This window comes from Orussus abietinus, unplaced genomic scaffold (genome assembly GCF_000612105.2).
Source record: "Orussus abietinus isolate OABI.00-Male unplaced genomic scaffold, Oabi_2.0 scaffold33, whole genome shotgun sequence".
Lineage (NCBI taxonomy): Eukaryota > Metazoa > Arthropoda > Insecta > Hymenoptera > Orussidae > Orussus > Orussus abietinus.
The window spans coordinates 540,934-554,740 of NW_019394294.1; the positions used below are offsets into that span (position 1 = coordinate 540,934).

The 13,807-nt window shown below is 43.2% G+C and overlaps 2 protein-coding genes across 2 annotated transcripts in view; one reads left to right on the forward strand and one right to left on the reverse strand.

The window, feature by feature from the left end:
* LOC105695473 overlaps positions 1-9,726 on the forward strand; it is a 91,079-nt gene extending 81,353 nt beyond the window's left edge. The window contains exons 3-5 of the mRNA XM_012417019.2: positions 8,086-8,295; positions 8,801-8,950; positions 9,349-9,726. Coding sequence (XP_012272442.2) covers positions 8,086-8,295; positions 8,801-8,950; positions 9,349-9,429 — 441 coding nt within the window. The 3' untranslated portion in view covers positions 9,430-9,726. The remainder of the gene's footprint in view (positions 1-8,085; positions 8,296-8,800; positions 8,951-9,348) is intronic.
* On the reverse strand, positions 9,627-13,558 carry LOC105695415. The gene is made up of 14 exons (XM_012416954.1): positions 13,466-13,558; positions 13,246-13,388; positions 13,119-13,187; positions 12,577-12,885; positions 12,346-12,487; positions 12,114-12,271; positions 11,596-11,701; positions 11,253-11,513; positions 11,019-11,166; positions 10,740-10,934; positions 10,524-10,669; positions 10,226-10,450; positions 9,780-10,145; positions 9,627-9,705 (listed from the first exon to the last, which is right to left on the reverse strand). Exons 1-14 carry the CDS (start codon positions 13,556-13,558, stop codon positions 9,682-9,684), a joined length of 2,385 nt encoding a protein of 794 aa, XP_012272377.1. The 3' UTR covers positions 9,627-9,681.
* Positions 13,559-13,807: the final 249 nt, after the last annotated feature.

A 13,807-nucleotide genomic window follows, 5' to 3' on the forward strand; every position in this document is an offset into this window, starting at 1 on the left:
GCGGGGTTGTACGCACTACCGTTGCAATAATGCCTCGATAAATTCGCATGATAACTCGGTTAGCCGGTCGTAACAGGTGACACGGAGATTAATAAAAAGCCGCATTCCTCTGACGCCTATATCCGCGCAATAGGGATTAATTATACTTATAAGAAAAATATTTAACCAACAATTCACCCAGGAAATCGATTATCCATAACACATCCTCTTAGATAACGTGGGACGGATTGGAAGAAATTCATAAATTGATAATCTTATTATATGTATGTATTATAATTTCAAGGAAAATATTTAACCAATAATGCACCCAGGAAGTCGGTCGTACGAAATATACATTCTCTCAATGTGGATATCGTGCAAACAAAAATTAAGAAATTTATAATCTTTTTACGTGGACTTTTTTCTTCTTTTTTTTTTTATCCACGCCCCAAGTCGGCGCGCGAACATCGCTCGAATCCGTCAGAAGTAAGGGAAGTGCATTTCCGGTTTGCGGTAAAGAAGTGAAGTAGACGAGCCGAAGTGCCGTCTAAGGTTATGGCTTTTGCCAGTGAAAAGTGGGAGAGGATGCGAAAGGCTTTTCTAGCCGATCAATATCTGCCCCGTAAAAAGGCCAGGGACCCCCACGGGTTTCCCACTCTTTATGGCGAACGCGCTTTCTGTAAATGTGCTAATTTATGTTTCCACCGTGTTTCCGGGCCCGAACGACTGACTTTCGCCACCGCGACGCGACGTTTGCCTCGCGCCGCAATAAAAACGGAGAAATGCGGCGAAACGCCGCACGGCGGCACCTTTGAGTTCGGTTATTAATCCCCGTACGTGTTCCATTTTCAAAATTACGACAGAAAAATAAGCGATGAAAAAGTACCGAAGATATATCGAGGGACGGATTTAATAAATAACGAGTAATCCTTTTTGCAGTATTTTTAAAGACGTGACCCATCTTCGTATATATATATATTGGGTTGTTCGGAAAGTAATTTCGTTGTTTCCCAACAGAGGACTTAATTTTTTTTTTCACGGCCAACTTCACACTTAAGCCGCATGATCATTATATATTTGGACAGCTGATCTAGCACGGCTTGCTTGTGAAAAAGTTTGATTGATTCTACGCAGTAGTTTTTGGTTGGTACCCATTCAAATATGGAAAGTGAAAAGCGGCATTTTCGGCATATTTTACTTTTTTACTATCGAAAAGGTAAAAATGCTGTTCAAGCAAGAAAAAAATTATCCGGCGTGTATGGAGAAGATGTATTGACAGAACGCTAGTATCAAAACTGGTTTGCAAAATTTCGATCCGGCAATTTTGATATTGAAGATGCGTTCCACGTTCTGGAAGGCCACTTAAAGCCGATGAAAACACAATGAAGGCATTAATTGATGCAAACCGGCGAATAACAATTCGTGAAATCGCTGAGAGATTAAATTTATCGAATTCGACCGTTCATGATCATTTGAAACGCCTAGGTTTAATCTCAAAGCTCGACATATGGATTCCTCGTGTTCTTACGGAAAGAAATTTGTGTCATTGCATTGACGTCTGTGATTTGCTTCTCAAACGTCAAGAAAATGATCCATTTTTGAAGCGCATCATCACTGGGGACGAGAAATGGATTGTCTACGACAATGTTACACGCAAGAGATCATGGAGTAAAGAAGATGAACCGGCTCAAAGAACGTCGAAAGCCGAAATTCATCAAAAAAAGGTGATGGTATCTGTTTGGTGGGATTTCAAAGGAATCGTTTTTTTTTTTAGATTCTACCGAACAACCCAACGATCAATTCTGAAGTGTACTGTCACCAGCTGGACAAATTGAATGATTCACTTAAACAGAAGAGACCAGCATTGATCAATAGAAAAGGTGTAGTGTTTCACCAAGATAATGCGAGACCTCGTACAAGTTTCCTAACTCGTCAAAAGCTTCTACAGCTTGGATGGGATATACTGCCACACCCACCATATTCTCCAGATCTGGCACCTTCTGATTATTACTTGTTCCGGTCTCTACAACATTTTTTAGACGGTAAAACCTTTACTTCAAACGAGGAGGTCAAAAATCACTTGCATCAGTTTTTTGACAGCAAAAACCAAACATTTTATGAACGTGGAATCATGCTCCTGCCAGAAAGATGGCAAAAGGTATTGGACCAGAATGGACAATATATAATTCAATAAAATATTTATTCGCTATAAAAAAATCGTCTTTCATTTTCGTAAAAAAAAAATACTTTACGAAATTACGAAATTACTTTCCGAACAACCCAATATATATGAATTTTAATAACGTATTTCTATTCTTGAAACTATTATATCTCCCTTTTCCAGATTTCGCTCATTTTAATACATCGCTTGTTTATCATCGAGAAGACGATCGATATCTGAAAAAAAAAAATATATATATATGTACATAGCGCAAGTTTCGTTCGTGCTCGGCTATCGCTTCTCTATATATACCTGACCGGCCACTGAAATTTCGAAAAATCGCAGAAAAAACGCCCGAGGAATGTCGGGCACGTCTCGCGAAACGCAATCGCCGTCTCCTTCGGGATGCCCTGTCGTTTTTCCCTTGAGCGCGGCATAGGTCCCCTTTGCGGTTCGTCGACTCGCCAAGTTTTTCGAGCCTCGTCGGAGAAGCGGTGGACCCCGAGTCGTCACTTAAGGCTCGTCCACTTGGCGGCAATGGCAAAAAACGGACACGCAGACGGGAGGGACCGGCAGCGAGGCTCGTCGAGTTCCTGCTTGACTTTACGGTATTGGACTTCGGTAATGGCGGCTCCTGTGTACCCGGCCCAGCATGCACCGGGCGCGGCCCACGAGCGCCGCGCCGCGGCGGCCGGGCGAACCTCGCGTACCCTCACCGAGCTACGTCTTCCATTTGACTTCTCGGCCGGGGAAATAAATTATTAACGACCCCGTTTGCCGCCATTTGGCCGACCAGAGCCCTCCCCGACTCAGGTGGATCTCCCACGCCCCCGAAACGACCCGAAAGTGGGAAAGAGCGGGGGCGAATCCGCCGCTTTTCGCACACGGATGTGGACAAAGCCGGACGCGGGTTTACTTTGGAGCTCGCAGGGGGCGCTGGAAATTTCATTGCGGCAGGGACCAAAATTGAAACGCGGTGTATTTTCTGCCAGCGGGAACCTTCGTAATATTTTCGGAAGGATTCCCTTGGCCGGGGTAACGAGAAACTCTCTCTCTCGTGAGAGAGAGAAATAACTCTCACTGTCGAGGAAAATTTATATACATTCATCCGTTCATTTATATTCGGGGGGAGGAGACATTTTTATTTTCCTTTCATTTTTATCAGGCGATCAGTTAATATTTAGGATTTTTCGCGATATGCGGATATCCAGGGGGCGACAATGGACAATGGCGACCTTTTGCGGGGAGCGAAGGCGAGGCGTCGCCATTGTGGCGAGTTAAAATTGAAGCGACACCGAATTTATACGGCCATACATTACTCGCGAAGCGGCCACCTGAAAAACTGTTTGCGGCAGTTAATTGCTCGGCGATAAAAGACTCCGTTGGCCGTTTATTGCCGAGCCCTGGCATTCGGTTGGACTCTACCTTTTGGCATCGTTTCGCCCCTCTACGGGGACTCCACCTTTGCCTCCTTTGCCGAGCCCTCCGAGTTTCGCAGAATACACCCGACTCGGTGTTTTACAAAGTTAAACAAACCGGCAATCTGTACTTTGCCCCCCGCCCTTGTACAGGGTGCTGCAGAACTGCAATATACCGCGAAAATGGGGAATTCCTCCTCGAAAGTGAGCGAATTTCCCTTCAAGAGCCTGTTAATTCCTTTTCGCGCTATGGTAACCGGGTTTGTTCATTTTTATTCACAGTTAACAAAATTTCACCGCGATTCGAGGGAAATTTAGATTTCCGGGAGGTGTTGCGGGCTCTGTTAAAGTGATTAATTCAATGCCCATCGGTAATTCTGTTTGAAAATCAATCAATTCCGGTTTAATTGGGTATTTCCTTATCGGCAGTAAATTTATCCCCGGTTAAGAGGAATTATTATATTTTACGGGGAATTTCTGGAAAGCTTGAAATCCTCTGGGGGGCGAGTCGGCTCGCCGATCGGCTGATTATTAGAATATCGATCACTAATAAGCGCGCCCTCGAGCCCTTATCCTTTTTCGTCCTCTCCCCTGTTTTCCCACCTTTTATTCCCTCCGAACACCCTCCTGAATTTCATTATCCATCGATCGCTATTTCCGAGCTTTTGCACCCCATTTATTTCCGCGGCCCTCTAAGCCCTTGCTCCATAAAGGTCCAATCAGGACTCTTCATCATCCCCTAGACAAATACCGCGGAAAATTGTCAATATGCACGCGAGGGTCGGTCAAATTGAAGCCTCCTTCGACTCGCCCTTGAATCGAAACCCTCTTTGAGTACTCAATTATCGGAACCACCCCTCGTAATGATTAAACTCCGGTAATTGGGGGGAATTATTTCCTGATACCGTCCAGTTTAATCCACCGTCTGCCTTCCTATCAATGTGTGCAGGGTTTAAATATCAACTGTTTAACCCATTAATTTCCGGGAATTCAAGACTGCGGGAGAAGCCAACCTCTTTCGCGCCCTTCCGCCCTCCTCCTCGCAGAATTTCTAGGGAAATATTGATTCTTAACGGGCGAACGTGCGCAGCTCGACGTACACGTAAGTTATCCGCCCTTTCTGATTGTACTTGTTGCACCTGAAGTGCATTCTGGCGTTTCTGGCAGATCGCCAAACCATTGACAAATGGTGTCGCACCGAAATACGAGCCCCGCTAATTCTCGACTTCCGGTTGGATCGGAATGAATCGCTAATCGAGTGGCTCCGATTCCGAATGCGCATATATATGTCCTCTGATGCACTTTTCGGAAAGCGGGATGTGGGGGAAAAAAAATTCAGTCACGAGAGGACCCTCGACAATGGGATGAAAACTACTTGATATCGATAACGAAAATGGTCATTTTGACAATACCGTGTACTTATATTCCATTTCTAAGTCCGCGTAATTCTACACCGAAAATGCAACGTCAGGATGCATACAGCACATCTCGAGAATTCAATGCACTCTCGATGCACCCACCGATTCCACCTTCCCCCTGGTAATGAGGATTAGGATGAGAAAACGTAACCGGATGCGGAAACTTCCCTTAATGAAGGAATTCGACCCCGGAATATCTGTTATAGGTGCATCCGATATTTCCGGAGCCCCGGTAACCTGCGGAAAATGCACTCGTACTTGGGTTTTAACATTCCGCCGACATCCCCAATTATACATCCACTAGAAACCGCAAATTGCCTCTTCAATGATTGTTGCTCGTTCTTCAATTAGAAAAGAAAAAAAAAGAAAAAAAGAAAAAAGAAAGAAATACGTCAAATATTGCGAAATGAAAAATGAATATCGCAGATTCCGTCGTCGAGTAAATCAAACCTTTTCCTTTTCTCTCTCTCTCAATTTTATTTCCCGCGTTACGATGCGACGTACCGAGGTCGAACAATGTGACTAATTATGATTTCTATGAATGAAATTCCCGATCGAGTGATCAAATGATCCTTCGGGATTCCGTTGCTGGCAGGTTGTCATTACGAGCTCGTATCCACCGACACGGATGACGGCGACCTTTGTTCGCGTTAATGACGAGGTACGATTAATTACAGATGGAACAATCGTTACAATCCTCCCGGATTTAATTGCGATCCTCTCGAGCCAGCCTGGCAGTTATTAAAGCCGATTTGTTTACGACTGTTTATCGCTATACTCGTAATTGGCGCATCCGTCATGATCACCTTGCCTTATTAAAGCGATTAATTTTCGGGAATGAGTTTTTCCGCTTTCCGGAAACCGATGGAAGCATTTTTAATTATACCGAACTTTGATTGTTCTTACGGGGAGGAGGGGCAGGGNGCTTTTAGTAGTGACGTCAAAAAATAATGTCATTGCAGCGGCTGTTTGCAGATTTTAATGCGTTGATGGGACTTCAAATGCTGCGCGCTGCATATTGATGCACCTGCAGCTGCGAGTGAATTATTCGAGGATTCTCCATATGGTCGTCGATCACTCGACGTCGCTTTACCGAATCGAATTGTCCTGCCGATTAATTTTACCCCATCTGGAAGAAGGAATAGAAATTAATTAATTAAAAGACGATAATCACGGAACATTTGCCTCCTACATTACTCTGAATAAATTTCCTCTCTATCCTCGTGGAGAGAATATGAAAGAAAAGAATCTATTACGAATTCTCTGAATTTTTTCCGATATTTCTCTATTTTTTTTTGTTTCTTTACATAAATGATTTCCGTTGTTTACAATTTTGGGCACATAAATGAAGAAGCAATCAGGAGGGGAGAATCGAATTTTTGGCGAAAACTGGAAATCGTCCGTTAATAAATAAATAAATAAATATAATATATATGTGATTTCTTAAAATTAGTGCATTCGAATGCAACTTTAGGTTGCAGGCGAAACGGCCAAAAGGCGGATCTTTGAGAATGTGCTTTTCTGAACCGAAACGATGGACTCTGTTAGATGCACGCATCGTCGCACGCGCGTCGATACGCTTTATGCAAATACCGTCCATGGGACGTATCGATTTATAGATGCACTCGCGCGTGCAACGCTCTCAATCGCATCGAGTCTTCTCGCGTGACTGCATACGAGTGCGCCGATATGTCGATGGATACATACACATCGATATCGATGCATCGAGGATGTCGCACACATTCCTGGAATTCTCAAAGAGACTCCCGCTTCCGTTGACCTACTGACCAGAAAATCATTTTCACGCATGTTTCTTATCCCCAACTATAACCGACTTGAGCACAGCCTATTTTTTAACGCATTCCCTCTCCACAGTACTGATTAAAAAAGAATACATCCTAGGTAAAAGCACTTGTTAAAGAATTTTTCGGGTTCAGTTGAAGAAACTGGAGCGCCGCGATGCCGCATTGCCCTGCAATTTAATTCCCCCTGCAGTATGCGGATGGTGCACTGCCAAAATGTCGAGGGACTTTCACGCCGACTTGAAGTTTTATAGGAAATTGTTCCCAAAAGCGACCCATGGGAAATTATTACCCAGCTCTGATATGAATCTCTGATTTGAATGATTAAAATGGAATTAAAGACATCGATGGGGTGCAGGGTGACTCTTGGGATTATAAATATAAAAGAATTGTTTCCTGCGGGGGGATATTTAATTAGGAGGTTTTTTTAGTTAACAGACGAGCAGGGTGAGTGGTAACTTTGGTTGCGGGTGATTTTTGGGTGGTGGTTCTGGCTGGGAGGAATTTTTCTTTAATTTTTTCCGCGAGTCTCGACGGGGTTTCAGGGAGGAGGGTCGGCGCAAGTGTTTGAACTTACCGCGCTGGGCGTGCAGGTTGCCAAGTCTGCCGACAGATGGCGAGGACTCGTTGCAAGTAAACCCGCAAGTGCTATGCAACATATCAGATCGGTATATAACCCCTCAGAGTGCATCTCCTCACGGTAGTCCGAGGCTTCTCAGGATGGTTTCGCCAATTTCGCTCCTGTTTTCGCTCCAATTTTCACCTTGATTTCGTCATTGACGCTGTGCGGAAGAAGAGGAAAGGACAAAAAACGAAAAAAACGGCCGGGTACTGTTTCTTCCAATCAAAGTTAATGATTCCACGATATCGCGAGGAAGTTTTAAAAGACCCTCCTTTCACCTGTAGAAGCGACAACGACTACTACTTTTGTACCCTCGTTTTATTTTACACTCCCCATAAATTACAACCAAACTCTGCCCTCTCATAAATACATCTCTAATTTTCCATAATTTCGGAAAATTGTAAAAAAAAATCCTAAGGATTATACTGTCGGAAATTCCACGCCGCTCTTAATATTCGCGGAGAATTTTCTCTGGAATTTTTCTTAATTCTTAATATTGCAGATTTCGTGCGGTTTGAGTTGGTTCCTAATTATAACTCGTTTCGCCTTGTTTCTACCGCGAGGAAATATTTTTATTTCACCCCTGCCGCGATATTTATCTCGCGAAGGCGCGAGCTCGAGAGGGCCTTTGAAAGATCCTCGATAACGAAGCCATCGGCGATGAGATCGAAAGCTTTTTTTCCAGCCAGTTCATCCAGGTGCGAACTGGAGCACCGAGTTTCCAGGTCCCGCCACCAACCAGCGCGTCATATTGATCGGCGGACCTTTAAAAATGGCGGCGGGTCTCGCGCACGTGCTCGCCCTGGCACTGGTCTGCAGTTTGCACCCAGGAGAAGCCTCGATGGCGAAGACCTTCACGTTCCCCGAATACCCATACAAGGAGACTACCAAAAATGTGAGTACACCGGAAGTCGGACGTTTCTTCGACAATCGTTAATCCAACATTTTGGACCTCATTCGCAAAGCAAGCTTGTGGCTTTGACATTTCCACGTATTCGTCATTTCGATTAACCACGTGATTACCTCGGTATATAATGAGGAATTTTATGATATAACGATTGACAATTGACCGTGACGGTGTTTGGAGAAATAACAAAAATTCTAGGGAATTTTCTATGGTGTTGCGGGAATTCTTTTAGGCGGGTTTGTTTCGTCGTTCTGGGGGAAAAAAATCGGCTTAGGATCGGTTCCCCGGGATCGGGTTTTAAGGGGTCGCCTTGATTTGTCTTTCTCGACGTGGAATAAGCTCTTCTAGCTTCGGAACTTGTGGAGACGCGGCCGCGAACTTGCAGAAGCGATGGAGGCACTTCCGGCGACTCCACGCGTTATTAAGCATCGTCATTAAATAGAGCCGAAAGCTCGAGTCCTCGACACCCGTGATAAGCGTTCGCGTCTTCCAGGAACTTCTCTTCAAGGAATTTGAGAAGGCTTGCGAGGAAAGCGGAGCTTGCGAGAATTTATCCCAACAAAGGAGCACGGTAGCGAAGACCCGGTGCATCCGGGAGTGCGTCTCGCCATCTTGCTACAAGGAGATTTATTTATTCGACCAGGTAATAAAAATTCCCTGATTAAATTTAAATATAACCATTACGTACGCCGGAGGTCTCCCTCGCTTTGGTGGAATATTTTCCACCCTGTCCATCGACCTTAATAGAATATAAATAACGAAGAACTTTTGGTCGGAGATTTTCCCCCTCTTTGTCGGCGATTCTTCTTCATACTTCACTCTTGATTTTCCCGCATTCGCGTCCACCTTTCTCCGACTTCCTCTCGTTCCGATTTCACGTCGCTATGGGTGCTCCATCACTCCAGCTTTTTCCCTCGACGGATTTGTTTATACTTTGTTCTCGCTTCCCCGTCGGGAATTTTCGCGATAATTCACGTAGCCTGTCCGTCGCGGGTAATGATACATTCGTCGACTTCTCACTGTTTCGGAATTTATTCCCAGCTGGAGGAGGGAGAAATTGACGTCAGGCTGAACTCTTTCAAAGGCTGCTTCATGCAACGCAATGGACGGCCCAGAAAGTGAAGAAAGGAAGAGGCACAAAGTACCATCTCATCGCACAAAAGCACCTAGAGTGTAACAATTTGAAAGTGATACTTCTACCAGTGATATTTTATAAAGTTAGGTAATAGTCGCATTTTCGAGGGCGCTCGGTTCGTATTGGAATCGAAAGGATTGAATAATATCGATTAACTTATTTTAAACTTTACAAGTAATGTCGTCGGATTTTTCTGGAATCTTAGAGCTGATTGTTCGAGGTCGTTTTCATTGTTGAGCTTAGTGAATTCTGAAGATGTTGAGCTGAAATCAGGGGAGAGCTGGTGTAAGGTGCAAATTTACGGGAGAATGTTTATTGACATTTTGTTTGCACTCACAGCTCGTTCTATTTCATCGAGGTTCTCCTTGCTCTGCGTGTCTCGTTCTCTTCCAGTCTTGAGAAAATTGTCCAACACGTCCAAAGTTTGTTCGAAGCGATCTCTGCAAAGTGCTCTGTTAGTGTCTGCACCTTCCCCGAAAATAACCAGATACTCGGGTAGATATTGTTTCCTGTACTTCATCCAAGTGACCAAAAACTTGGTTAGCCATTTGGTAATCGCCTTCAAGTTGACGGTCAACTGCACCAGGACATTGGTCCACGGTTGTTGAATCAAAATCTTCAATAAGCCAACATGGTTCTCGTGGCAATAGTCCAAGAAGCCACAAAAGCATCGATAAACGACGTCTTTTACAGTCATGTCGCTCTAGATTTGATATAAATTAAACATTATTAAATAAAAACTTTCTATTATCTGTAACTCAGTGAGGAGTTTCTTGTTACTACCTTTCCATGGATTGTGTGAAGTAAATTGTAATATATTCGGATTGTCTTCAGGGATTCTGGATCGCTGCTGAATTTGGCCAATGTTACGACCGGTTTTTCAATTTTATACGATAACAATGCAAATGTAAATCGCAGAACATGTATTGTTGGTTGCCTTTTAAGGTTCGAGCCCCACATGTGCTCGAGCAATTCCTCCATTTTTATGATAATCGGCTCATCGGCGCTCTGCAGATGTTAAACTACTGATTATTAATAACTTTATATATAAAATAAATTATAAAGCAGTTTTCGTTTTTACCTGGATGGAGAAACTATACTGGCAACAAAGAATAAAAGAGAGACACGTTAAGGAGGCAGCTGATAAATCTGAGTTTTCCTTATCAAATCCAAATATGCGCAATTTTATCAATAATTCAGGCTCCTTCACGTACATCAACATTATGGCTGTAAATTATTACAATTATACACTTTTCATTCGCATCTATAATTTTAATATATAATAGTTTACAGTTACCTTGCTCATCTTTAGTAATCGAGTGCACGAGTACGACGTAAGCATGACGAATGACTGTAATTATTAGCTGCACGTCCAAATTCTCTTTCATTATCATTTTGATAAGAAGCAAAGAAGTACGTCTTAGGGATGTATTGGAGGTAATCTTCGGTTTCGCGACGTTCGCAATTTCTAGCAAACCCATGACATTGTCATCTAAAATATGAAACATTAATATCGCGAGGTTTAACAAAATCGGCCGCAAATTTCTCAATCCAGCGATGATCATTTTTAATTTACCATTATTTGTATATGACGCGAGAACGAGAGGTACCATTTCCCAAATAGTCCCTGATATTTCCTCGGTGTATTTATCCTCTGCCAATAATATCTTCAAACCTTTCATTGCTGCCAACACTTGTTTGCGAGTACCCCGTCGTACAAGCTCCTGAAAATTACAGATTATTTTTCATTTTCTCTTCCCAGTGCGTTCTGTGCAAAGTGAGGCTATCATTGAGACAAAAAGGAACGCACCAATAGACAACGGCATTTTGCATTGACTTGATCTGCGGTTATTACAACTTCCACGTCGCCATCAAATTCTAGCCATAGTCCCACAAGTTCAATTCGTAATTCATCTGTTACTTCTCGGTCTTGGAAGCTGTAAAAAAGAAGACCTGGATGGTGCGTGTAGTACTGCTTCAAATCTACATTCAGCAACATTGTATTTAGATTTTCGGCCGCCTTGGCGTGTTCGTTCAATTCGAATGGAGCCACGTGGGACAATGTTGAAATCTGTAAGATAAAGGAAAATTAATTGATTGAGCATGTCGTGGGAAATCGAATATATGGAAAGGCGAGAAAAAGATATGTATACCGCAAAAAGGAACCACAGTGCTTTCAAAACCGGACCGGATTGTAGAATGTCTTCAGATGTTATCAATAGTCTTTTAATAAGTGGCTCGAGTTCAATCATGTCCAACCTAGAATATGGATAAATCTAATTCCAATAAATTGACTCCTGAACTAGTGGCGCCAATGGACTCAAAGTAAAAAAGGCGTTTTTTACGTTTGCGTTCCGAGGAAGTTGTAAGAAATTAAAATCAAAAGAACGTCAGCCGAGGTCCCAGGGAATTCTAAAATCGAAGACCATTCGTTTGGATTTCTCGGAAGGTCCGATAGCCCATTTAATATGAATCTCTGAAATTCGTTCGACACTTCCGGACCATCAATCGCACAGGACTGGAAATTCAGGACTGTTAAAATCCGGGAAATTAAAAGACAGGTTTCGTGCCTGAAATCTTCTCTGTAAACGTCGAGAAAAAAAAAATAAAATTGATTAACTTTCCTGAAGCGAGTTTCCAAGCATTTAACAATAAACGAAGGAGCTCTTACGTCGACGCTGTAATTGTTGCGTCCAGGAAATATTTCAGATAGCCATTTTCGATTAAACAAATGGACAGTTTCGTGGTCAGACAGTCTTCTAGCTGATACAGGTCATTTAAACATTTTACCATGTACTGCTGCAGCTTTTCGACCTTCCCAGCGACCGTCTGTAAAAAGTTATATTTTTAACGCATATCTAGAGTCATCTCGTTAATAAAATTCCCGAAGATGGAACGTTTACTTTTACAAATGGCACGAGTACTTCCGTTACGGCATCGTAAATGAGTTTCGTAAAAGTAGCCCTCTGTTCGGCGTTTCCAATATTTTCCAGCTCCGAAGACAGGATCTCGCGTTCCACGATGTCCTCTTCTACGGTGCAAAATCTACAAAGGAATAAAATTAGTGAGCATCTGGAACAAAATGACCTCTACACTAAAGAAAACAAGGGGGGAAAAAGAAGTCGATGTCTCACAAGGTCCCCGAAGCACAGATTTCGCAGATAATGCTAAGCTTTTGTATGGCGTTCGTCACGTTGTCGTTATCATTAAAGAAAGAGCACATCGTCTTCAAGGACTCCTCGAAAACGACGAGCAGAGAAGACAAAAAGCCTTTATTGTTGTCGATCCCAGGCACTGGGAAACTCATGATTAAACAAAGGATTTCAGCGCACGAGATTTTTACCAGCTCGTTGGTAGAATTCCAAGGAATCAGGCTCTTCAGGATCTCGAGGATCTGAACTCGATTGTCGATCCTGTTTTGGTAGCCATAAGCGTTTCTGGCGCTAAAAGAAAATTCACAAAAAGTCATCTAACAAGTGCAATAAATCCGGCCTTCGGTTAAAAATAACAATGGCATTTCAAAAAAATATAACAAAAGAAGGGCGAAAGTGTATTTCGCAGTTACCCCTTAAATACGAGAAAAAGTGTATAAAGGATAATCCCAATTTCCTCGAAATCTCCACGAGCTCTTTTGCAGCTTAAATGAGCGACTCTCAGGATCGACTCCATCACGTACATTGTCTGATGTCGGTGGCTGTAAAACTCGGCATAATCGACCAAGATTTCCAGAGTATTCAGGATTGATCTAGGAAATGCCCAGGGTAACGTTAAAGTGCGTTTCTAAAAGACGACAGTCTCCCTACCTCAGAGTTTGGCCTGACGAACTTTCGAGAACGTTACAAAGATTCGTTATCAGGTCCAGTTTGAAAAGATTCTGGACAACCAGAGGACGAATTTCTTCCGTGGCGTGTTTAAGGTCATTAATTATATACTGTACGGCTTCGTCCTAGGAAATAATGAACTCTAGGATCAGCTTAATTCGGTGATCCGTTTCTGAAGAATTTTCAAGCGCCATATACTCACCTGCTCGGAAGCATATCGAGACAGTAACAGTTGCTTGATTATTTCTGCCGATTCGAAGGCCGGAACTGCTTGCGGTGGGTTTAAATTTGCCATTTTCTAGCTTTCTTTCAAATATGTCGAAGATATCCACCTGAAACGGTATAGAATGTGCGGAGACTTACGGAACGATCGACAGGTCTGGAGAGCGAGTTTGGAAATTTGTAAAGATGGCCGCGCAACCCACGTGACCCGAACGGCGCGCCGTGATTGGTCGCAGCTCGATACCACGTGACTCCCGCGTAACGGTCACGTGACTGTCCCCACGTCGAAGGTACGCGTAATAAACGAAACCCCGAAATGAAC